Genomic DNA, 23,391 nt, shown 5'->3' on the forward strand with positions numbered 1-23,391 from the left:
GGGGAGAGCAGTGGGTGGAAAGAAGTGATGCTTTCTGGAGTGAGGTTGACAGCAACATTGTCTGAGGCACAGCCTGTTGAACAGCAGATGTGCCCTTTCCACAGTGCAAATCCCTTTTTTCTCCATCTGCCCTGCTTGTTGGGGCATACTCCTTCCCCCAAACCTCGCTTCCATTTCAAAACCTCCCATTCACTTCATCCAGTAGGCAAACCCTGACCCCCTGGGCTCCAGCCAGGACTCAAATGGGCAGCACTTATCTCAGGATCAGAGCTGCAGCCCTGCTCAGGGGGAAGGCTGCTTAGACGGCTTTCTGCAGGGCTGGCAGACAGCAGGCCCGGGGTGCTGCCAGCAACTCCCTTGGCTGTGGCGTCAGCTGGACTTGTGCAAGTTGTGCCTGGGACCTTCATTATGTCCTCACCTGCAAGTACTGGTTTATACCTGTCTCAGAGTTACCTTATCAGATGATGCTTAATCATGCTGAAATGAGTGGCAGTTTTGCTATGTAAATCATGTTCTGCAGGCTTCCAGGAAGAACACGGACTTCCTTCACTTCCAGCACTGACCCACACTTGTAGCCAACCCTCCTAGAGGAAAGAAAAGTGATAACTTGGATCTAGGTTTTAGGCTTTTGTTTCAGGCCAAGGGGGTTAGTTTGGATCTTACTGAACCTACATCCAAGCCTGTAAGTACTTCAGGAGGTAATTAGGTCTTTGCCATTATGGTTTAAGGGTTCCCCCTAGTTTTCAGGATAAAAGTTTTCAGTCTAAAACACATTAATCAAAAGCATCAGGTGCCTCTGACACAGCTGGGAGCTGGAGGTGCTCAGGACTTCACCCTGATGAGCCACAGCTGCTCTCCCCAGCAGGGTGGCTTTGCTTTCCTCAGGTTGGGGTCAGGGCAGGGGTAGGAGCTGCCCATGGCCAGGAATTAATGGAGGATCAGCGCCAAGAGTGTGGAATAAATGTCACTGTACTGACATTCTCTGCACCAGTCCATGGATGCTTCCACAAATAAATTCAGTATATCCTAGGGCAGTCCCAGTTGGGCACAAACAGTTTGAATTAATGAAATTCAGATCTGCTAAAATGGTGAATCCAGAGCACTGCTGAAGTTAAAGCACCTTGCACTCCATCACCGATAACCCAGCCCTGGCAAACTGGCAAGGAAAGCGTGTCCTGCAGGAGCTTTGCAGAACAGAACAGATTTGACCATAGATGTCAGCTGAAAGGAAAGGTTGGTTTCAGGTGCAGGACTTTCATGTCACTCTTATAAGGGAAGGTAGTTAACCTTCAGTCCCAAAAATTAACTTAAAATAGCCATAATTGAGGCAATCACTTACAGTTTGTTCAGCATTTTATTTCCTTTCCTGCTGAAACTATCTGGTGTTCAAGTAAATTTCTGATCACAGGAGAATTTAGCCCTCAAAGTGCTTCTAATCAACCACTAAACACTTGCATCATTAAAAGTCACCCCATCCATTTTGCAAGTTCTGTCAGCTCGTTCTAGAGCGAGAGGGGTGCGCTTGCTGCAACGTTCAAAGCCTGCAAACAACTGAAGTGTAGCTGGCAGTGCCATAAGCCAATTAAGATGAAAGCTGTGATACTCACTGGTAGGGTTTCATCACTTTAATATTAAACTATCTTTTTTTACTTAGGCATAGATCAAGAGGTGTTAATGCAGAATCCTTAAAAGAAGTCAAGTTATTATCTTAAAATAACAGACCTGTTATTTGCACTTTCATGCTCAATTAATATCTCAGCTCTAAATATCCTAAATTTTTTCTTCAGAGCTGCAGACTGTAAAGTTGTTAGAAAAAGTGAAGATGGCTGCATACCACAAGTTTACATTTGGATGTACGTTTATAAGACAGAAAGTATTTTTATTGCCTCTTCATTCGTACTGAATCGTGCTTCATGTTCCTAGAAGGGACTACAAGAATTAGGTACCTTTCTTTCATTATAGCCACAAATATTTTCCTGTGTTATTTGACAATTAGCTGGAACAATCTGTCACCAAATTCCACAACGTGAATTTATCACATCATAGAGAATCTCTAAGATTTGAATGTACAGTAAACCTCTGTGTCAGGCATTGCCTTCAGGAACTTTATTGAAGTCAGCCTTCATTAGAAGAAACAGATACTGGAATGACATTAAAAAGAATAATAAAGCAAATCGCACTTGCATCGATGCTGGCTATTGTATCCCTGTTTGGGGAGGACTTACCATGCTATAATGCAATTGCATCATTGGAAAACCTATGAATAGATATGACCTAAAATGGGAATCTAATCCCCTGCCTTTCGTATCATAAATACTGATACAGATTTTTAAGGCAAATGTTGCATTCTATGTGGAATACTTTCTGGCTTGTAAGCAAATGACTCATCATACACATTTCACACAGTAAGAAAAAAGACCAAGACCAAAAAATAGAGATAGGAAAAAGAAATGTTGGCTTCCCCTCTAGAGTTTGAGGCACCAGACCCTGGGCCATGCTGGTCTTATATTTTATATGACTCGGATGGTACAAAAAGGCTCCATTTTCATATTTTGATTACCAAAACACACTTTGATCTTCTTCCCCCAGTGTGTGGCTCTGCTGTGGAGGTATTTTATTCCAGTCACAGCAGGGATTAGGTGCTGTTCTGGGTGCATGTTCTGGTGCATCTGTGGTTGCCAGTGCTTACATTTCTACAAGTCTACGGCGCCTTGTACCACCCTCGTGTATTTTCTTCTGAATGTTTTATCTTCTGAAAAGATTGACCTGGTCAACAAACCAAGACTGAGCAACACTCTCCCTTTCTGTACTCTGCACTCACTGGCGAGCTGTGTTCTCTCTGCAGCTGGCTCAAGAGGTTGAACTTCTCCCACCTGGCAGCAGTTACCATCAGCAAGTAAACTCAGGTGCAAATCCTTAGCCCCCTAAAGCAGAGTCACTGCCAGCAGGCTTTTAACTTCATGAAGCTCAGAACCTGAACCCTACCCTTTTCAGGTAGTGGTTTTTAACTGCTATTAGTAGGCCTTGAGTGATTTGTACATCAAAAGATAATCCCCGAGGCTGCAGTAAACAAGATTTTTAACCTTTTTACACTAGTCCTTTGCATCCAATAAAAAAAAGGAAGAGGTGCTAAACACAAGTTCCCATTCAGCCTTTATTTGGGTGCAGGTGGAATCTATGACTTGCTCTAGCCTGGCCCACAGATATTTGTTGCTTGGGTGTTCTTCTGGTTCAGGAGTTTGAAGGCGCTGCTTTGGCCAAGGGCTCAGTACCCTAAAGGCGCTGTCCAAGGGTGCCCTGTGCCCCTCAGCAGGGCTTGTCTCAGGGGCTCCGTGGAAGCTGCTGGGTTTTGCACAGGATCAGCCTTGCAGGAACTGAAGTCTCAGCTCTGGGCCCTGACAAATTTGTTGAACATCTGTAAACAAGCAGGAGTAAAAGATTGTTTTGTTTTGGCTTAACTTTTATTATTAGAGTGGTTTCATGCTCAAAATTTCAGAAGGTACCATCTGAGAAAGACACTAGTCAGTGCCTTTGCACTAATTAGTGCCCTCAGGGAGCCATTTGCATGCAGGAAGAGACAGAGGACAGCAGGGCTTTCCTGATTTGTCCAAGCCCAGTCAGCTGGGATTGTGGCAAACCACATCAACATAAACTGACTAGGCTCAGCATATTACTAATCAATTCTGCCTGTCCCCCCTCAACATCACGGCCAGCTTGTACTTCCAAGCACAGCGGGGATCCTCGGTCTCACCTGAGACAGCCTATCATTCACCTGCAGTAAATGACTACAGCACCTTCCTCCTCCACCTCAGACTCGCCTGAGCCTGGTGGAGGAGGAAGGTGACAAAGTCATTTACTCAGCTTTTATTATTGCAACCCTTTTCTCCATTCCTTGCCAAACCCTCCACAAGTGAGCTAACTTTTAGGATCTATCTTTTGTTCTGACCTGTCTTGAACTTCAGCCTGGATTTGCTGTACTGCACTCCTGTCTGTGCTTAGCATTTTGAGAAGCGTTTATCCTGTTAAAAGAATTTTTCAGAATTTTTTTTTTTTCAGTAAGTAGAAGATATTGCATCAGTCTGGTTTGAAGCCATTTTATATGTTGCTTCTCCCCAGCTGGCTGAATGCCCTTTCCCTTCCCCCTTCTCTTTTACGTGGCAGTGCACGGAAAGATGATTGATGGAGCGTCACCAGCACGTTGTCAAAGGCTGGAATAGATTAATGGGCAAGAAACACCAGCCTGTTCCCCTTCGTGTGTGATTGTTTGAAGGCAGGCTCATATTTTAACAGAAATTATATCCTGCTTCTCTGGATTCCCCCAATCAGGAATTGAAGGATGGGATTTCTATCTGAGATTGAAAGGTGGTGGCAGCCACAAAGAGCCAGTTTATTACTTGGGACAACTGCCTGCCTCTCATTTGACCAACAGCATCTCCCTGAGGCCCTTTCCAGGCAAGTTGCTCGCCTCCTTAACGAGGTGGATTTTTGCCACCAGTTAACATTAACACCCCTAGTTCTTTCCCCTTACAGACACAACTCATTATGGCACAGGCCGCGTGGCCAGAGGAGCTCTGATCTGTAAGCAGCTTTTCACCTGAGGGACGCTGGTCAGTGTGCTGCAGGGAAGGAGCACATCTGACCCCAAGCAGCTCAGAACCTTTGAAAAGGCTTTTTTGGTGGCTGGCCTCGGTCACAAATTCAGCCTTGATCTGTGCCTCAATTCCCCAGCTGCAAAACAAGGATAGCAATATGGTAATTTCCAAACATTGCACTTGCCATGGATTGTTTTCTAGCAGAAATGCTAGGAATGCAATTTATAAGAGAAATTAATCAAAGACTGGGCTGAATCCTGGCAGGGGAAAATAATCAAACCCAGAGTATGAATGTTTTCTGCATTTTCTTGAAGGTAGACGTTGCCAGCGTTTCGTAATCAGCTTTTCCAGGCCCGACAGATATTTCAGCATTGTTATTTGTAGTCCCCAGTAGTGGCCTCCACTAGAAGGCTTGAATGTGGCAGGAATTACGGCTTTCACACCAGTCTATCTGTGTCTACCAGAAGGCCACACCTGGCTGTCATAAACCCCTGCTCCAAGGGCTAGATGGAGCCCATTTTTCTGATTACCCAGGAAACAGCTGTTCTTCCCAGTTTATTCCCTCTTCAGTGGTTCTGATCTCAAGCCTGTGTCCAACCAGATAAAAGCTGTATTTAAGAGCCTCTTGAAGCAGGTGCATTTTCTTTTCATATATAGCCGGAAAGCATTGCTGCTGTTAATATTTTTTTAATATTTCTACAAGCAAATCTGTACTTGTTGCCTGGCTGGTGAGAATTGATTACCTGTGGTTGGCTGATCCAGTGCAGCTCTCTGTCTGCTTTTCTGTCTTGTCGTGACAAAGGTCTCTGCTTCATGTCAGTATTTTCTTTGATAGAGATTTGTGACGGATGATGTTTTGTTAGAACAGATTGCTGAACATAACTATTCCTGCCCTGTATGTTCTCGGGGTTCATCTCTGGAGTATCCTGAAATGTTTGAGGGATTTTTGGGGAAGACATAAATGTGACTTTGTTTCTGCTCTGGATGCAGCCTCTGGGGAAACACATCCTCTGGATTTATGTTTACAAAACTTCACATTCTTCTAGGGAGTTTGATACCCAGCCTGAAATTTGAATCTGTTTGAGAGAACTTTGTAAACTTTGTTTACCTGGCATTTCAGTTGTTTCCTGTTTGCTTATGTGACAGTTTGCTGCATATTTGCCATGATAATCGTGACATAAAAACAAGTTGCCCTTTGGCAATCGTGACCTAAAAACAAAAACAAATTGCCCTTTTTTCTGCAGCCATTTCCTGGAGTCCAGAAATCAGTATCTGCCTCTGTAAGGCAGGTTAGACAGAAGTTTTGTAATTGTCACCGCAGTCAATTCTTTCCAGAAGGAACACTGGAAGGAAAAAGAAACTTCCTGTTACATGCCCCTGCTTGGTACAGGTGGAACTTGTACAGTTTGCAAGTTGTGTGCAATTTGAAGCTGGGCCAGGGTCTCGTTGAGTCATGATGTGGGCCCCAAGCAGCCTCATCTTCTATGCTGACTGCAGCCGACATGTCTGGGAGAGCTTCTTGCTCTTTGGCAATTTGTATTCATTTGTTCTCCAAGAAAACAAGGCTTCAGGGAGGACTTTTACTGAGCACCTTATGGATGTTACTGTGCACCAACTCAACATGCAGTTTATGTGTCTCCCCTTTCTCTTTCACTCGAAAGGGAGTGGGCTGGGTATTTGGAGTCTGCTTTTCCTTACAAAAAAAAAAAAAAAACAAACCATTGTGTAAGCATTAATGATTTGTTATTGTATCTGGGAGCCACAGTGCTGCAGGACTTTGCTCTAATGGTGCTTTCACAGGAAAGAACTAATTTGACTAACTTTATTAATTCCAGTTTGTTTTAAGTTTGCTCATTAGTAATTTAACGCAAGATGCTTCAGCTGAAGAGGCCATGTCAGGACAAGGAAGAGCAGAGGGAAAGTGCCAGGAATCATTAGTGTTTATTAACCACTGCACTCATCAATCTTGACTAAGAGCACAGCCCATTCGTTCTGGACTGGTGGACTGAGATACAGAAATATCATTAACAGTGGAAAATGCTTCTTTGCAGGTCAGTCTGTAATGGGCAGGCATCCAGGCAACACCCCCACCCCCTTCCCCAAGTGTTCACAGCCTTTCAGCTGGTCTCCTCACAGTCCAGCCCCAAGTGACAGCTCAGCAGCCTTGGAAGGAGGAAGCCCTGCCCCTAGCCAGCCATAGCATCAATTAACAAATACAGCATTTTCATCCCCCATAAGCATTACCGAAAGGTTAAGTGTTGTTATGAAGGGGTTTCTTTAATTGCTTTTCAAATTATTAAATGATTAATACTTTTGTGCTTTGCTGGATCCGGTCTGGCACTTCGTGTTGGCAACATGTTCTTCTCACTGAAAGTCTTGAAACATTAAAATGGAAAGGTTTCTCCTTTTTTTCTGTTTAGACAAAGCATTTAATAACCAATATCAGCCAACTGCAAGGCACTGAGCTGATGACTCAGATCTCTGACCTGTGAGTCGGGGCTGAATGAATGCCTCCAAAAGGTTGGAGGAGGGAATAATACTACATTTGCCAGGTTTCTAATGAGAAATATGACCCCTGCCCAGTCCACTTGCAGTCATTAAGGATCACATTTCACTTTGAGATGTGTTTTCTTGCATCCTACCCAAATTGCAACTTGAGTAGTTACATTCTGCTCACTAAAATATCCCTGTGGTTTAATTGAAGAAGTTATGTTTCCCTTCCCCTCATAAAAGCTTTGTTGTATAATGTTGTGGTGCTGTCCTGATCTGTGCTGTCTGATCTACAGAGCACCTCTGAAACCTTGGACAGAGGAATGGAATGGGGGGGAGATGGCTCCTTGGGAAGGTGGTTAAACATTGCATCCCCATCTGAGACTCTTGCCGCCCTTGTGAAACGTGTGACAGCGTCGTCACACTGCAGGGGCAGCATTTTGATTTGCATAGCACATGTGTACTTTGTACACTGCACAAGGCAAAGCGTCAGGTGCCTGCTGCTGGCCAGCAGGTCTGTGCCCGTGGGCACACTGGGCTGAGTGCTGTGATGGCCCAGCCTGGGGAGAGACAATGACATTAAAACACAGCGTGGATGTTCAGACACATCGTGCGCGTCACGACATTTTGTGGATGGGATTTAGGTATTTTATGGGAAAAGAGTTTGTGCTGGATGACATTCGGTGATTGAGGGGATGGAAAGAGATTGCAGTTTAATTAAAATTCTAATCCCAAGTTCGACAATTTTTCTTGCCAGGTCAGCAGTCTGTATGTTCTATTTCTGATTCTGTGAATTAAACGGCGGCTGACATTCCTCAGCTTTGTCGGAAATGCCCGTAAATCCAGCTAGAAATTAGCAAACTTCAGTGTGTTTCAGAGCAGCTTGGAGCAGGGCTGTGTCACACAGCAGTTTCCCATCAATGTCCCCTGCTGCCAGTGCTCAGATGCAAACAAAACGCTCTTGTGCAGCAGCAGCAGTGTCGGTGTCCCGCGCCGCCGCAGCCTCACGGCTGTGTCCCTGTTTCGCAGGTAGCTGAGAGGTGTTGTCACCTGTCCCCAGCCATGAGGCTCCCGGCGCTCTGTGCCTTGGTGACGCTGCTGAGCCTGTCCCGCTGCCGGGCTGTCAGCTTCCCCGAAGACGAGGACCCCATTAACGTTGTGGACTATCACTGTAAGTAACCTGCAAGGGCTGCTAAACACCAGGGAAAAAGTTCTAATGTTGTTTTCATTTTTCCTTTTTCTTTGTCCGCCCCACCCCCCCACCGGGAAATTAAAAAAAAAATCTGATTCCTTTCAAATTGAAATGTGTTTACTGGCTTTGTATCTTTAATAGAACACTTAATCATTTTCTTAAGAAAGCAATCAGAAATACAGCAATAACTTCAGGAAAAAGAACATTTGCTGACATTAGCCATCTTTTCCTCATTTATATTCAAGACATTACTCAAGGAATTTAGTTTAAACCCTTCTACACCTAGTATATACAGCTAATCAATGCCATATATTGATTCTTCAGCTCTATAATCCTGAGTGATGGTGTAGCCCATTTTTACTTGCAGATTCAAGGCAATATCCAGTATTTAGAGGACGCCCTTCAGGCAATGAATCTCAGCACAGACTGGACTTCCAACTAATGTTGAAAATTCGAGACACACTTTATATCGCTGGCAGGTAATTTTCCTTCACTCAGTTCATTAGATTAAAATTCTTTTCTCTTCTGATTTTGCATTTATGTGCAAAATTCATTTAGAAAAATGTGCAGAATAGGATAAAAATTAGAATTGGGGCAGAATTTCCCAGAGAAATATTCCATATCTATGGCCAGTGCATGAAAATTGGATTTGAAGGCTGCAGTTACTGTAGTTAAGCTTAAACCAATGATCAAATGCTCTTTTCCCTCTTTTATATTACTGCCCTGCCTGATAAAAACCTCTCTTGATCATTTTAAACTTGGACTGACGCATCAGGGCTGTAGGAAGTGAGGATAACATATACTCGCATATTTACAGCCCAGGTTAGTCCTCAGCAGAATGGACAGACAGGGGTGGACAGCTGGACACTGCAGGTGCTGTCCCAGAACCACACCAATAAAAAGCAAGGCCACCCCATGTCACCTGTTAACAACCTTCTCCCATTTGCATTAAACACAGAAAATCCATAAGCATAGAAGTTGCTGGTTTAACATAACATTCTGAAAATAGATTTAGCTTATCAAATAAAGAGGCACAGAATTAATGAATTTACTGCTGGTTTTTTTATTCTGCAAACAGGGACCAGGTTTACACTGTAAACTTAAATGAAGTTCCAAAATCAGAAGTTATCCCAAGCAAGGTGAGCAGATGCATGCTGGGAAGGGAAAGGTGTTTTCTTTGGTTTTAATGTTGTTTTTATTTAAGAATTTGCTGTGGCATGGAATTCAAATATTCCTTTCTGGTCTGCTTTAACAGAAATTAACATGGAGATCAAAGCAGCAGGACAGAGAGAACTGTGCTATGAAAGGCAAACATAAAGTAAGTTTAGCACATTATAGAAAAATGACACTAGTATTTATTATATACATGGAGTTTGTGATTAATACATCTTACTCTCTTTTCAGGATGAATGCCATAACTTCATTAAAGTCTTTGTTCCAAGAAATGATGAGATGGTGTTTGTCTGTGGAACAAATGCATTTAACCCTATGTGCAGATACTATCGGGTAAGAGTACAGAAGATGTCATTAATCTGTTACTGGTTGTCCCATAACAAATACATCCAGTGTGCCTGGAAAATGCTTCAAGGTGAAATAAAAACAGACAGAAGCCAATGTGCTGAATTAAGTTTTGTGGAAAGACAATGTTTTGCTTTTGTGCCAGTGCACAAAATAGAAATGACACTATCACCCATTTATTTTTCTTCTCCAGTTGAATACATTAGAGTATGATGGGGAGGAAATTAGTGGTTTGGCAAGATGCCCATTTGATGCCAGACAAACCAATGTCGCCCTCTTTGCTGGTAAGAACTTTTACTTGTAATGAGTCTAAATGATTAATGACACCAAAAGAGACAGAGAGCTTTTAAAGCAAGCACAGGAAAGCTAAAGGTGTCATGGTGCCCCTGCTCTTAAATTTTTTAAAGGGCCTCCAAAGGATTAGAAGCTGACCTGTTAATAAATAGGTTACAGCAGTGTGGGGAAATGTGACAGTAAAGAAATGGGGAAAACTACAGGCTAGTCAGAATTCTCCAGATTATTAAAGGCCTCTTAATACCATGTTTTCAACTTCCATTTTAGATGGAAAATTGTATTCGGCAACAGTAGCAGATTTCCTGGCAAGTGATGCTGTTATTTATCGCAGCATGGGGGATGGATCTGCCTTAAGAACAATAAAGTATGACTCCAAATGGATAAAAGGTAATTTGGGGAGTATTTTCCCATGCACATGGCAAATGTAATTGCAGTGACACAGAAGGTCAGGTTATTCACAGCCAGCCTGGTTTACACATATGCTACAATGTCAGCATGTATGAGGCTTTTAGAATATTAAAAAGCTGCCTAATGCAAAAAAAAAAAAAAACCAGACAAAAATTTTGTTAAATGCTTCAATAAACTAGTTTACAGTAACAAAATACCTTAGTTAAAATACTATTTCTGTGGGGCCTTTTTACAGTCCATTAGCCAATGCTAAAGACTTCAAGTTCATTTAAACTCCAGTGCCCCTGTATTTGGACAGCCTAAAGTATCTGGAAGACTGGAGCTCACGTTGGCTGGTGCAGACCTGGGGAGGAGCTGCCAAATCTCACAGTGTCACTGTTGTGTTCCCATTGAGCAGTTCTTTGAAGTGAGTTCTCCCTGCTCTTTCTTACAGAACCACACTTCCTCCATGCCATAGAATATGGGAACTACGTTTATTTCTTCTTCCGAGAGATTGCTGTCGAGCACAACACTTTAGGCAAGGTCGGTATCGTCACCGTGAGCGTTGAGTCATAGCAGAAAGAGCTCATCCTAAAACAGCATCAGGAACTAGCACAGCTCATAATATGAAGGAGGAACTAGGACAAAGCTTGCACAGTTTTGCCGCGGTTATAATTTACAGGGAGGGGAGAAAAAGAGAACTAGAGCAGTGCATTCTTCAGCCAGAAAGCTGTTCCTGTTCTCCAGGCCTCGCTGTTAGTGAGCTCGCTACAGGTGTCTTTCAATGTGTGCTGCCTTGGTGCTGCTGTTGCCTTAACTCTTGTACCAAGTAATGGAAAAGCTGAGGGTGTTTTCATGCTTATTAAAGAAACAAAAGAAAACAACACAAAAGGAGAGTTTCAAAGAAGTTTCTCTAATGTCCCTGGGTATTGAATAATTCAGTCATGCCAGTACAGTGTATAATACTCATGCCCCACCATGGAAGGATATTCTGCAATAAATTATTAAATCCCTTACACACGGTTAATTAAAGTCTTTAAATCTCACTAACAATATGATTTTGAAGGCAAAAAGGGTGGGAGCAAACTGTGGAGATGCATTTGCTTGGTGATAAATTAAGATTCCTGTGCATTACAAGCTGAACACCATTTGCTTTCATCTTCTCTGTGCAGATAAATGGCAGCTTCCTGTTAACAACATTATCTCAGTGTTTTATTTAGGGCTCAGGAACAAGCACTGTTCCCCTTGCGTCTCTCAAGCCTCTCTCCCTTTTTCTTTCTTTTTGCCTTTCACAGGCTGTGTATTCCCGTGTGGCACGCATCTGCAAAAATGACATGGGGGGCTCCCAAAGGGTCCTGGAAAAGCACTGGACATCCTTCCTGAAAGCTCGGCTCAACTGCTCAGTTCCTGGGGATTCATTCTTCTACTTTGATGTTCTGCAGTCTATCACAGACATAATAGAAATCAATGGAGTGCCCACTGTAGTGGGTGTGTTCACCACACAGCTCAACAGGTAAGAGATGAGCAGCCTTTCATCAAAGGCAGATCTCGGGCTCTCTCTTACACTGACATTGGTGCCATCATAATCTGAGCTCTTGAAACTATTTTTCTAATTTTACAGCATCCCTGGTTCAGCAGTGTGTGCTTTCAGCATGGATGACATTGAGAAGGTCTTCAAAGGGAGATTTAAAGAACAAAAGACTCCTGACTCTGTTTGGACAGCTGTACCTGAAGACAAAGTACCAAAGCCAAGGTAAAAGGTTCTCACTCATGGTGTCATAACATTGCCCCTGTAAAGACCTGCCTTAAATCAGCTGCACTCTTGAGTGCCTTGTTGGGTAAAACCCAAAGCAGAGCTTGCCACTTCAGCCATAAGGATGCTCATTAACCAGCTGCCTTCTCTCATTAACTAAAATATCAAGAGGAAAACAATATTGTTCTCATTTCAGACCTGGCTGCTGTGCAAAACACGGCCTAGCAGAGGCTTACAAAACCTCCATTGATTTCCCAGACGAAACGCTCTCCTTCATCAAGTCTCATCCTTTGATGGACTCAGCTGTTCCCTCAGTCACTGAGGAGCCCTGGTTTACCAAAACACGTGTCAGGTATGATGTAGTTCAAAAGTAACACCTGTGAAAAGGAAAAGAAGAAAACTTGCTGTTAATGATGTGCCTTTTGTTCTTGCTAGATACAGATTGACAGCAATTGCTGTAGACCACGCTGCTGGACCCTACCAGAACTACACAGTCATATTTGTTGGCTCCGAAGCAGGAGTAGTACTTAAAATCTTGGCAAAGACCAGGCCTTTTTCTTTGAATGACAGCATATTACTGGAAGAGATTGAAGCATATAATCATGCAAAGTAAGTATTACCAAAACATCTAATCTCTTCATCTAGTCCTTGGTACCTAGCTAAAAAAGATTATGGTAAACCAGCTCATTATCACCAACATCACCACTTGTTTGTCATTCCACCTTGTTCCTCATGTTGAATAACCTGAAACTATTTGGTCACTTGCCATTTTTGCATGGGTTGAATGAACAACCTAATTCCACTCCAGTGACGTCAGTGACACAGTCTAATTCTCCCACAAAGACTTCTGAAACGTCAGAAGTATTTGCTGATGTTAAAAAGAAATGATCTATGCTTATCTTGAGGGTTGTTCAAGAATGGCCAGTAGTGTATAACCTATATCTGATCACTTTAAACTTGTTTATTTTTTGGCACAAAGAATTTGGGAGTGGAAGCAATCCAATTAGACTCTACAGTCACCCAATACAGGACTCTTCTGCTCTCTCACAAAGTTTATGCTGATTGAGAGAACAAAGAAAATGGATTTGGATTTTTTTTTTTCCTATACAGTTCAGCAAACTTCTCACCTAGCTGTTAGCAGGAGCCAGAGCCCAGCATTTGATAACTCAGGCGTTTGTTTAGCAATGTCTCAGCAAAGAGTAGCAGGTTACATTTGTGTATGTGAAAAGCTTCTGTTCAGTAGCTACATAAACAATAAATAAAATGCACAAAGTACTACAGTCACTAAAACATTGGCCTGCCCTTGTTTTTGCCGACCAGGTGTAATGCAGAAAGCGAGGAGGACAGAAGAGTCATTTCCCTCCAGCTGGACAGAGACCACCATGCTCTGTTCGTGGCGTTCTCCAGCTGCGTCGTTAGAATTCCCCTGAGTCGGTGTGAGCGTCACGGGTCATGTAAAAAGTATGGCTGCGTTCCTGAACTCCCCCTTGAAGCAAGGGCACCAAGGTTTCCTAGGAAGGAAGTAAAAAATGCATGATTTTTTGGGGTTTTTCTCTTGCAAGGGCATGTATTGCTTCACGGGACCCGTACTGTGGCTGGCTAGACCATGAGGCGTGTGGAAGAGTGACACCAGGCATGCTGTAAGTACTCCTGTTCAAGTTATCCCAGCATCTCTAAATATGCTTTACAGACCCCCCTTTACATGCCCTGTGCCTCTTCCCTTGCACACGGTTACTAAATCTCTATTTTTTTAAAGATTTTTTTCAGTGCACTGTATATGTAAGAGAACAGAATGCTAAAGTCTGGCCTAATTCTGCAACCACTGAGTGAAGATTTGCTTTCAGTGGGAGTTTTACATGTGTAGGAGGACAGGCAGACCTGTAGGAAGAGCAGTTGGAAGCACGAAGGCAAGCAATTGCAGCGTGCAAACCTGAGCAGCTCCAAAGGGACAGGACACAGTATCCCTTCCCAGGCATGCTCACGGTCAGGGCACAGGCAGTTGCGAATATGAAAGCACAGGATTCACAGTGGGAAGAGCAAGGTTGTGCCTCTGCACTGGAGCTGGGGTGTTATATATGCATACCAAAGGAATTTTGCACAAATCAAGTCTGTAATATATGGTGCACTAGCAGCTGTATCTTGAAAAGAGGTCTTTGTAGCAGGCCAGTGCAAATTTTAACTGGCATAATTGGATGGTTGTATCTAAACCCAAGAGCATGCCCAATGGGGAAGACATGATGTAGTTGCTGAAAAAAAAGGATTGTTTTTCTTCTATTTCCTGGCATAAGCACACACAGATAGTTTTAAAGCCGGACTATCCTGTACATTTTGTACGATCCTTTGGGGCATACACTGGCTGTTGTGTATGTTTCCATCTGCTGCTTCCAGAAAAAAAAAAAAATCTCCATTTGTATCCTTACTAATACTGTTAATTGCAGGTTCTCTTTGTTTGTTTCATACAACCACAGCACTGGAGGATATGTGCAAGATGTCGAATATGGCAACACGGCACAGCTTGGGGACTGCCATGGTAAGGCACAGTCACTGCTGCTCCTTTGGAATGTCTCACCATAGTCTGTGGCCACACCTCACTGTTAAATTTCTGATGAGCTTTTCAGTAACATGATGAACACATCACCTGGTGTTACTGTGAATGTTCACAAAGCTGAGCTTTTTAGTCCTGGGTGGCAGAGTTTTTCTCTTTCCTTCACCAATTTACAGCTATTTGGGGTCTACAGCAAAGTATTGAAGAATTTATTTTTTGTAACCAGTGATATTTTAGTTTTTATTTTCCATTACTCAGGTTTGAGATCTTTTGCTTTCTTTTTGTTACTTTTTACTGATTACTTGTTCCTTTAATTCTTTTAGAAATTTTGCCTACTACAGCTACACCAGATTACAAAATATTTGGCGACCCAACATCTGGTTAGTTTTTTTTAATTTTTTTGAATTAATGACCTTTACTTTCCTTCAGTTCAGCATTTTCAGCCCTTTTTTCCTTCCTTTTGCACAGTTGGCAATCCTCCATTTTTGTGCTTTTACTCATGTTCCCACTGATGGTAAAGATAGTCAGACTCTTCTCACTCAGCACTTCACCCTGTGTAGCCGCATGTTAACAGCTCATTATTTATGGAGACATCTTTTATTAAAGAGCCTGATTAACATAGACGACATCTTCACTGCACGAAGTCCACTAAGCTTTACTCTTGATCCCCAGCCATGCGTTTGTGAATGCCCCTCTTGGTCATCTCTAGTAGATGAATGGCAGAACTTCATCATCTTCCTCCTTACCTCTCCTTTTCTCTTTTCCTTCTTTCCCAGCAAGCTTTTTGCACAAATACACATTTTCTAAAATGTGTATTTCTTTATTTTTGAAATGCTTTAAGTAGTTTATGCTAATGGAAAAAATTTAACATCACGAACTGTGTAGCTGAATGAGAAACTGTGTAGACAAAAGTGGCTTAGAAAAAATGTTGTGCATTGTTGTCAGATGGACCTTTGCATCCTTTTCTCCTCCGGTGATTTTTCTAATAATGTGTTCACCACCAGCCCCTGGTGTTCAGGGACACCCAGTGCTCCTCTGTTGAACTCAAGAGCAGAACCTGTGTTGACTTCAACAGGAGCAAGATTCAGCCCTTATTTTCCAGTCTTTGCTTTTGGAACTTGGGTCTTTGCTTTCAAACCAAGGGCACATTTCTGACTGACAAATAGGACAATAATCTATTTGTATGTTAAATTTGTAAGAGTGCAATAAGAACATTATTTGTGGTTTGGTTTCTGACATTTTTGCGCCTGAACTTGACAAGAAGTAACGTTTGAGACAAATATTTTCCAGATCTATTTAACCACAATGCAAGTTAGAGACTCACTTAAGGAAACAAAACAAAACTGTCACGCAGAAATGCTGCCTGGCTTTATAAGTGTTTATCAACTGAATTTTCAAAGTGATATTTTATGACACAGATACAATTGAACCTCATTTTCAATTTCTGAATGAGTGTGCTTTTGAAGTACATTTCTCAAGTCTGATCTGGAGCCATAGGCCTTCCTGCCTAAACCTACTGGGACAGTGAGCACAAAATACTCCAGGGTGTAAATGAGACTGAACTGTAAACCCAATTTGATGAGTTTTCTCCTCTGTGTATTTTCACGTAGGCTGTGGAGGGTCTGTTCAGCAAGCATATTACAGAGGAGCCAGAATCTTTGCAGGATTGTTCCTTAGGAACCATTACAAAATAGGGGTTAAAAACATTCCTTTTATCCCCACCTGCAGGAATGGCTCATTCAGCAGTTCCTGGTATACCATAATAGCAGTAATGGGGCTAATCTGGTTTCTCAGGCATAACCTGTCATGAGTGTGTATCATTCCAAGTAACTTCTCTTTTTTTTGAAGATGTTTAAAAGGCAGCCAAGTGTGTTGTCTCCAGTGAAGAATATAGCAATTAAGTAGACTAAGTTGTGCTTTTCACCCCCACAGTTGCTTACTTTTAACTTTTGTACTGCTTTCACAGTTGACTTCTCTGGCTTTTTGGCTAGCAGCTGTTGAAGTGTAAATGTACTATTTTCGTACTTCCAGTTTTGAAGTAATTGATTTTAATCAGCCATCTGTACTTCTGCAGAGTCTAGGGGGGGGGTCACATTTTGCTCTGACATGTAATTCCCATAAAATACTGTGTCCAGCTATAGCTTAGATGTGCCATGAAACACATTAATAAAAAATCTGTTTGCCACCACAGACATGGAGTTCTCCTCAGCTTCCATTACCACAATGGCAAGTATCCCAGTTATATCACCTAAAGTGATTGGTTCCTGGAAACCTAAAGTGACTGGCTCTCGGAAATTTGTAGTTCAAGATGACCCAAACACTTCTGATTATTCTGATCCATTATCAGGTGTCCCAAAGGGTAAGGCCTTACCAGGGAATACATTGCAGCTGAATGGAAACCTGATAGTCTCAGCATTGTCTAAGGCTTAAATGTAACAGCCATGATTGTTGGGCTCTATTTTACACCCATTTTCTGTGAATGTGCAGACAGTGCAATCATGTTTTTCATACCTACTTATTCCATGGACAAAGTGCTGCTTAGAGCTTATAATGGGAAACACAGATAATAAGCTCAGCTTTTTAATCCTGGAGTGGTCCAAAACGCCCACTGAAACCAATGGCAGTTCTGGCTATGTTAAAAAAATTACTTTTCGAGACCTATCTGTACCTCTGTTTATTGTTTTCAGTTCAGTCTAGGTTGGCTTAGACTGTTAGGCCTCATGAATGGTTGCTTATATTTGGGGTTTTTTCATTTGGGTTGGGGGCAAAACAGAACATAAAACAGAGCTCCATGAGCAATCCCTGTGTTAAATGGGCATATCCAAATCTCTGCTAGCCTGGAACTCATTCTTGAAGAACAAGGGTCAGAGTAAGAAAGTGCTGAATTTTTTTTCCTCTGAGCATCAGTTTAGAGATGATCTCAGTACATACCGAGACATGCAGAGGTTTCAAGCTGAACACAAAAAGAAACCTATTCTGCCTGTAGTTCATCTTTCTCTAGCCATCCTTTCAGCCAAGTGAACTTTTGATTAGGCTCTTATGGTAACTGAGACTTTAATTCACTAGGACTTTTGCAGTCAACCACAGAATCGAGAAGCTTCCACCCCCATAACCAAAATTTAACACAAGTCTCTCTTGGTGTATAGCACAGCAAGGTGACAGACATGTTTGCACAATTCTGTATTTACTGAAAAATCTCACCAGCCAAAAACCATTTCTGTTTTATTACCATTCACCAAAACATATCAGGTTTCCTATCAGCCATTATGGCCGTGCATTTGTCATTTTAATTTGTTGCAGTTATTTTCTGTTTTGCTTTAAGTTTTTATTATCATCTGCTCTTGGTTCTGAATCACATTTTGTGTCATAGCTATTAGTGAACTTTACTCATGTTTTCCTTCTGCTTCTGCACGGTGCCATTAAAACCTGTAACCCTGAACATTAACAATATTCAAAGGCCTTGCCTCTAACAAAAAGTGGCTCTGTTCCTTCCCTCTTGCTCTTTCATTTTAACACCTCTTGGGATAGCAACAGAATTACTTTCATTAAAAACTAACATTCTCTTAGCAGCAAGATGTCTGTGGTTGCTTTAAAAAAATCTTAAAAAATCAAAGGGAGCTTGTTAATATCCAAATAAAAAAATTAATCAAATATTCAATTTCTTGGTCTAAGCTAAAAGTTTCTAAATTTTAACATTCTCTAATAACTTAACCTAAGTTGTTTTTATAATGTTATGCAAGTATTTTTGTTCGTTATTGGTAAAAAACAAAAATCAGTGCTCTAACAGAATCACATTATCTTCAAACTCGGACACGCATAATGAGTGCAGGTGTGCCACTCCAGGAGTAGCAGCCTGGGAGTGGAGCAGTTTACAAGTTTTCTACTGTATTCCATTAGCGTGGCTGTAACAGTGCAGTATATATGTTATACAGTTTTAAACAACATTTGCATAATCCTGTCCCTCCTTTGATACTGATTTATGAGTTGGGTAGGAAAGTGAGAGAGAAATCCATCTACAAGTTATTAATTGCTGTCTGGCCCAGTAGGACCTTCTAACCTCAATTTTCCAGCAGAAATCATTAATGTTAATAACATAAGGCCCCTATTTGTGAGCCTTAAAGGAAATTTGGGGACAGGCTAAACAAAACTTAAGGAGAGAAGCTGCAACAAGTATTCCTCATTATCACAGAAAATGGACAGTCTTCATTTAGCTTTGTCAGTGCACACACAGTCATTTTATAATTTTTATAAAATTATTTGCATTCACCAGTAGAGTAGATTGCAGGATCCTACTGAGTTACAGCAACATCACAGCCAGAGCACTTAAAAACACTTAATAGACACTTCCATGAGGAAGGCTGCCTCCTTCTGAAATGTGTCAGTATGAAATACCTGTAGATTTATTATATCCTGCCTGTCTTTTGCAGGTGTGAGGTGGGAAGTACAATCAGGAGAGTCCAACCAAATGGTACATATGAATGTCCTAATCACTTGTGTCTTTGCCGCTTTTGTCCTGGGAGCCTTTATTGCGGGAGTGGCTGTTTACTGTTACCGGGATATATTTGTACGGAAGTCCAGGAAAATACACAAAGATGCAGAATCGGCTCAGTCCTGCACGGACTCCAGTGGGAGCTTTGCCAAACTCAATGGGCTTTTTGACAGTCCTGTCAAGGAGTATCAGCAGAACATTGATTCACCCAAACTGTACACAAACCTGCTGACCAGCAGAAAGGAGTTGCCTCCAAACGGTGATACCAAGTCCATGATGATGGACCACAGAGGACAGCCTCCAGAATTAGCTGCACTTCCAACTCCTGAATCTACACCAGTTCTTCAACAGAAGACTCTGCAGGCTATGAAAAGTCAGTCGGACAAAGCACACGGCAACCTCAATGCTTCACGAAAGGAAACCCCACTAAAAAGCCCTCAGTTTTTTCCTTCTAGTCCTCCGCCCCACTCTCCTCTAAGTCATGGACATATTCCCAGCGCTATTGTTCTTCCCAATGCTACCCATGACTACAACACATCTTTCTCAAATTCTAATGCGCACAAGGCAGACAAAAAGATGCAACACATTGATCATCCACTTACAAAATCATCCAGCAAAAGAGACCACAGGAGATCTGTTGATTCCAGGAACACCCTGAATGATTTTCTGAAACACTTAAATGAAACTACTAATAATCCCAAAGCAATTATGGGAGATATTCAAGTGGCCCACCAGACTTTAATGCTGGATCCAATGGGCAATATGTCTGAGATCCCACCTAAAGTTCCCAACAGGGAGGCATCTTTATACTCTCCTCCATCGACTCTGCCAAGAAACAGTCCCACAAAACGAGTGGACGTCCCTACCACTCCTGCAGTACCAATGACCTCTTTGGAAAGGCAGAGGGGTTATCACAAAAATTCTTCACAGAGGCACTCAATATCTGCCCTTCCTAAAAACTTGAACTCACCAAATGGTGTTTTGTTATCCAGACAGCCAAGTATTAATCGTGGGGGGTACATGGCTCCCACGGCAGGCACAAAGATGGACTACATGCAAGGGACGCCTGTCAGCGTTCACCTCCAGCCTTCCTTGTCCAGGCAAAGCAGCTACACGAGCAATGGCACCCTGCCTCGTACAGGAATAAAGAGGACACCCTCCCTAAAACCCGACGTGCCACCAAAACCCTCGTTCGTCCCTCAGACAACATCAGTCAGACCACTGAACAAATACAGCTACTAGGACATGTCTGTGCTAAAATGAGCGTGACATTGACCTGTACAGGTTGTGAAAAGATGCTGTGGTAGACACAAAAGGCAGAGACTCGCTTGTTACTAAGGAGAGCAAAGTGGCCAAAGAAACTGTCTTTACTTGAGCAACATCTGTGTCTTGCCACATGTAGCTGTAGCAAGACTTCGTGTGCTTGCTACAAGCAAACACAAAAAAAAAAAAAACAAAGGAAAGTGCTGGTCATTACATTTCTTTTGTTTGGAGCTAAGGAGACATGTAGCACAATGGGGTGGGGGCTACGTTACTGTTCTAAATAACTAAACAACAGTTGTTGGGAAAAAAATCAGTAAGCAAATACTTGAAAAATGGGTTCCATTTTAGACTGCCATTACGTGTGGTCATTCCCATTAAATGTGAACATTTTACTATGTATGCATTCACCTTGCCTCTTGCACAAATGTCAGAAAATGGTAATGTCTCAATGAATAGCTGGGTTAATAATCAATTTGCTGGAATTAAGTCTCTGGCCCAACTGTAGCATTATTTTTTTCTCTCCATGTGTGTGGCATTTTGTTTTTGCCACAGACAAAGCTGTGCGTGTGTGTGGATGTGTGTGTGTACTGTACACACTAGGATGTACTTAGATTCCCATTGCATCTTTTATGCTATGGAATTGTTTACATTGAGCATGACTGAACAAACAGATGACTCTGCCTTCTGCAGCCCGCTGGGTTCAGCTCGGAGCCAGCTAAGGATGAACTGCGCATCTCTGACAGCCTCCTGAGGGGAACGCCTGGATCAAAGAGCCACCCAGTCAAAGAGTGCAGATACGTTTAATTCTTCATAACTCCGTTATGCTGCTATTGATTCAGAGCTGTGCATTTCAAATCTAGTGTTTTGGGCTGGAACGGGGGAGTTTTACTGTGTTTCCACAGTGCCTCCATCCAATACCTGGCCACTGTGAACTTGAGCCCCTGTACTTCTCGCTGAGGGCAGCTAATAGTCAGTTCACTTGGCAAACGCCTGTGTAACTGGAGAAGGTCGCGTTTTTGTTGCATTTAATAATGCCCTACACACTGATAGACTCTTGTCAATAAAAAAAGGAGAAACATTAATTGGCCTGGCAGAAGCAGTCTGTGAAAACTCAACAGTAGTGCAATCAATTTGTTTTTGTTGTGTAAAGTAAGGTTTGTTTTTTTTCCAAAAGTCATGCAGGTAATGACAATATTCTGTAAATATTATGTGTGAGTTTACCTGAATCTGTGCATTTTGTGCCTTATTCATGCAAATGATAAAAGTACTAAAAAAAAAAATTAAATCTGTCAAGTGTTCTCACTATAGCACATATCTCCCGAGTGCCAGTTGTAAAACCTCTCAACAGCACCCCAAAAAAAAAAAAAGAAAAAAAGATAAAATGCAAGAATAATTAATGGTAACTAAAGGCAGCCTACAATCCAAGAAGACAGCAGCATTAAATCACCTTACCATGATAAACATTCCACTCCAGCTCTCTGAAGGATCAAACAGTTATAATGTGAAATCAAATGAGGTTTCCAGGGTAATGGAACACCTGCTAAAGTTGTGTAAGCTATTTAGTAGGGTTTACAGTATCCACTTGCAGCTGATGTTCAACACAGATGGCTATTTTAGCTTGCAAACTACACACTACCACATTGTTTATTGAACATAACTATAGAAATAACCATGGCAGAGGAATATTCATGAATTAGTGGGACAAATAGCTGCAATGGGTTTCAGAGATGGTGGAGATTTATATTATGTGCTCAAAGGGGAGAAAAGATTAGTCACTGAAAACCAGATCTCTGTTACAAAACAAAGAATAAAGGATAGAAGTAGTCATTTTTTTCTCGTAAGGCTGTAAGGGACATTTATTTCCTGAGACCTCTGGATCCAAAAATCAATGATCTTTCTTCCTAAACACTTCTGTCTTGCAACTAAAACACTACAGATTAATAACTATTAAAATGTACTCGGTTGTCAGAAGACACAAACTGATCCGAATTCACTTTACAAATATTAATACAGACTTGTGTTACCCGGAAGATAAATGTATGTGAACCCTGATAACCTCCTGTAACATTGTGCTGCCTTGTAGATGGTAATGTGAGTTCTCTCAGTATTTATGTTGGAATTTCTAACATTCAACCTAGTCCTTATTCTGTTAATTTAATAATAAAAGATGCTTTATCCATTTGTGCAAAGGTAAACGCAGATTGTATCTTTTTTAATGGTACGGCATAAAAAAAGTAACCCTTAAATGAAGCTGCTCTATTACTATAGAGTACTTTAACATGTATAGATATCTTGTAAACTTGTATTGTGGATGTGTAAATAATACGTTCTTTGGGTTTTTAACACCGCATGTAAAGTCAAAATAAAATATTCCCACGTACTGAGTGTGGCATTTCATCGTTAGCGCGGCTGCGTTGTGGGATTACCGTAGGGGAGAATCTCTGCTTGCCTTCAGCCCCTCCGCGAGGAGCGCGCGGAGCCCTGGGCCGCTCCCCGGCCTGGCGGGGCTGGGGCAGTGGGTGACACTGCCGGGCCTGCGCGTCCCTGCGGCACAGTCCGGGGCTGGCGGTGGCTTTGGGCCTCCTGGGGTGAACGCGCACCGGAGTGAGCAGCGTGCGGTGCAGAGCTCGGAGCAGCCAGGGCTGCCCGCACCACGCCAACGCCAGGCGCTGAAGGTGATCCCTGGAGCTCCAGACGGGTTTCAGCCGGGCTCTAGTTCCTTTCTTCTAAAGGTCAAAAAAATACCAGTTTTGTGCAAATACAGTACACTTTTGAAAGAGGGTAGTGTGTTCCTTCTACAATGTAGATTATAAAAGATAGAGCTAATTCCTGGCCAAATTAATTGTTGACACACATAGCAGGACATTC

The 23,391-nt window shown here is 42.2% G+C and overlaps 1 protein-coding gene across 15 annotated transcripts in view; it reads left to right on the top strand.

Moving 5' to 3' along the window:
- The window catches only part of SEMA6D (semaphorin 6D), a 210,370-nt gene extending 187,466 nt beyond the window's left edge, over nt 1-22,904 (top strand). For 6 of the 15 annotated variants that reach the window (XM_040076879.2, XM_040076880.2, XM_058422321.1 and 3 more), the window contains 18 exons: nt 8,112-8,253; nt 8,642-8,753; nt 9,353-9,413; nt 9,530-9,592; nt 9,679-9,780; nt 9,986-10,076; nt 10,354-10,473; nt 10,928-11,016; nt 11,769-11,986; nt 12,095-12,226; nt 12,423-12,578; nt 12,662-12,835; nt 13,547-13,687; nt 13,789-13,866; nt 14,665-14,756; nt 15,095-15,151; nt 16,963-17,130; nt 19,199-22,904. In XM_040076879.2, coding sequence (XP_039932813.1) covers nt 8,145-8,253; nt 8,642-8,753; nt 9,353-9,413; nt 9,530-9,592; nt 9,679-9,780; nt 9,986-10,076; nt 10,354-10,473; nt 10,928-11,016; nt 11,769-11,986; nt 12,095-12,226; nt 12,423-12,578; nt 12,662-12,835; nt 13,547-13,687; nt 13,789-13,866; nt 14,665-14,756; nt 15,095-15,151; nt 16,963-17,130; nt 19,199-20,502 — 3,267 coding nt within the window. In that variant the 5' untranslated portion in view covers nt 8,112-8,144 and the 3' untranslated portion in view covers nt 20,503-22,904. The remainder of the gene's footprint in view (nt 1-8,111; nt 8,254-8,641; nt 8,754-9,352; nt 9,414-9,529; nt 9,593-9,678; nt 9,781-9,985; nt 10,077-10,353; nt 10,474-10,927; nt 11,017-11,768; nt 11,987-12,094; nt 12,227-12,422; nt 12,579-12,661; nt 12,836-13,546; nt 13,688-13,788; nt 13,867-14,664; nt 14,757-15,094; nt 15,152-16,962; nt 17,131-19,198) is intronic. The other 9 variants (XM_058422324.1, XM_058422323.1, XM_058422322.1 and 6 more) reach the window with 9 other exon arrangements.
- The last annotated feature ends 487 nt before the right edge of the window (nt 22,905-23,391 follow it).

This window comes from Hirundo rustica, chromosome 13 (assembly GCF_015227805.2).
Source record: "Hirundo rustica isolate bHirRus1 chromosome 13, bHirRus1.pri.v3, whole genome shotgun sequence".
NCBI lineage: Eukaryota > Metazoa > Chordata > Aves > Passeriformes > Hirundinidae > Hirundo > Hirundo rustica.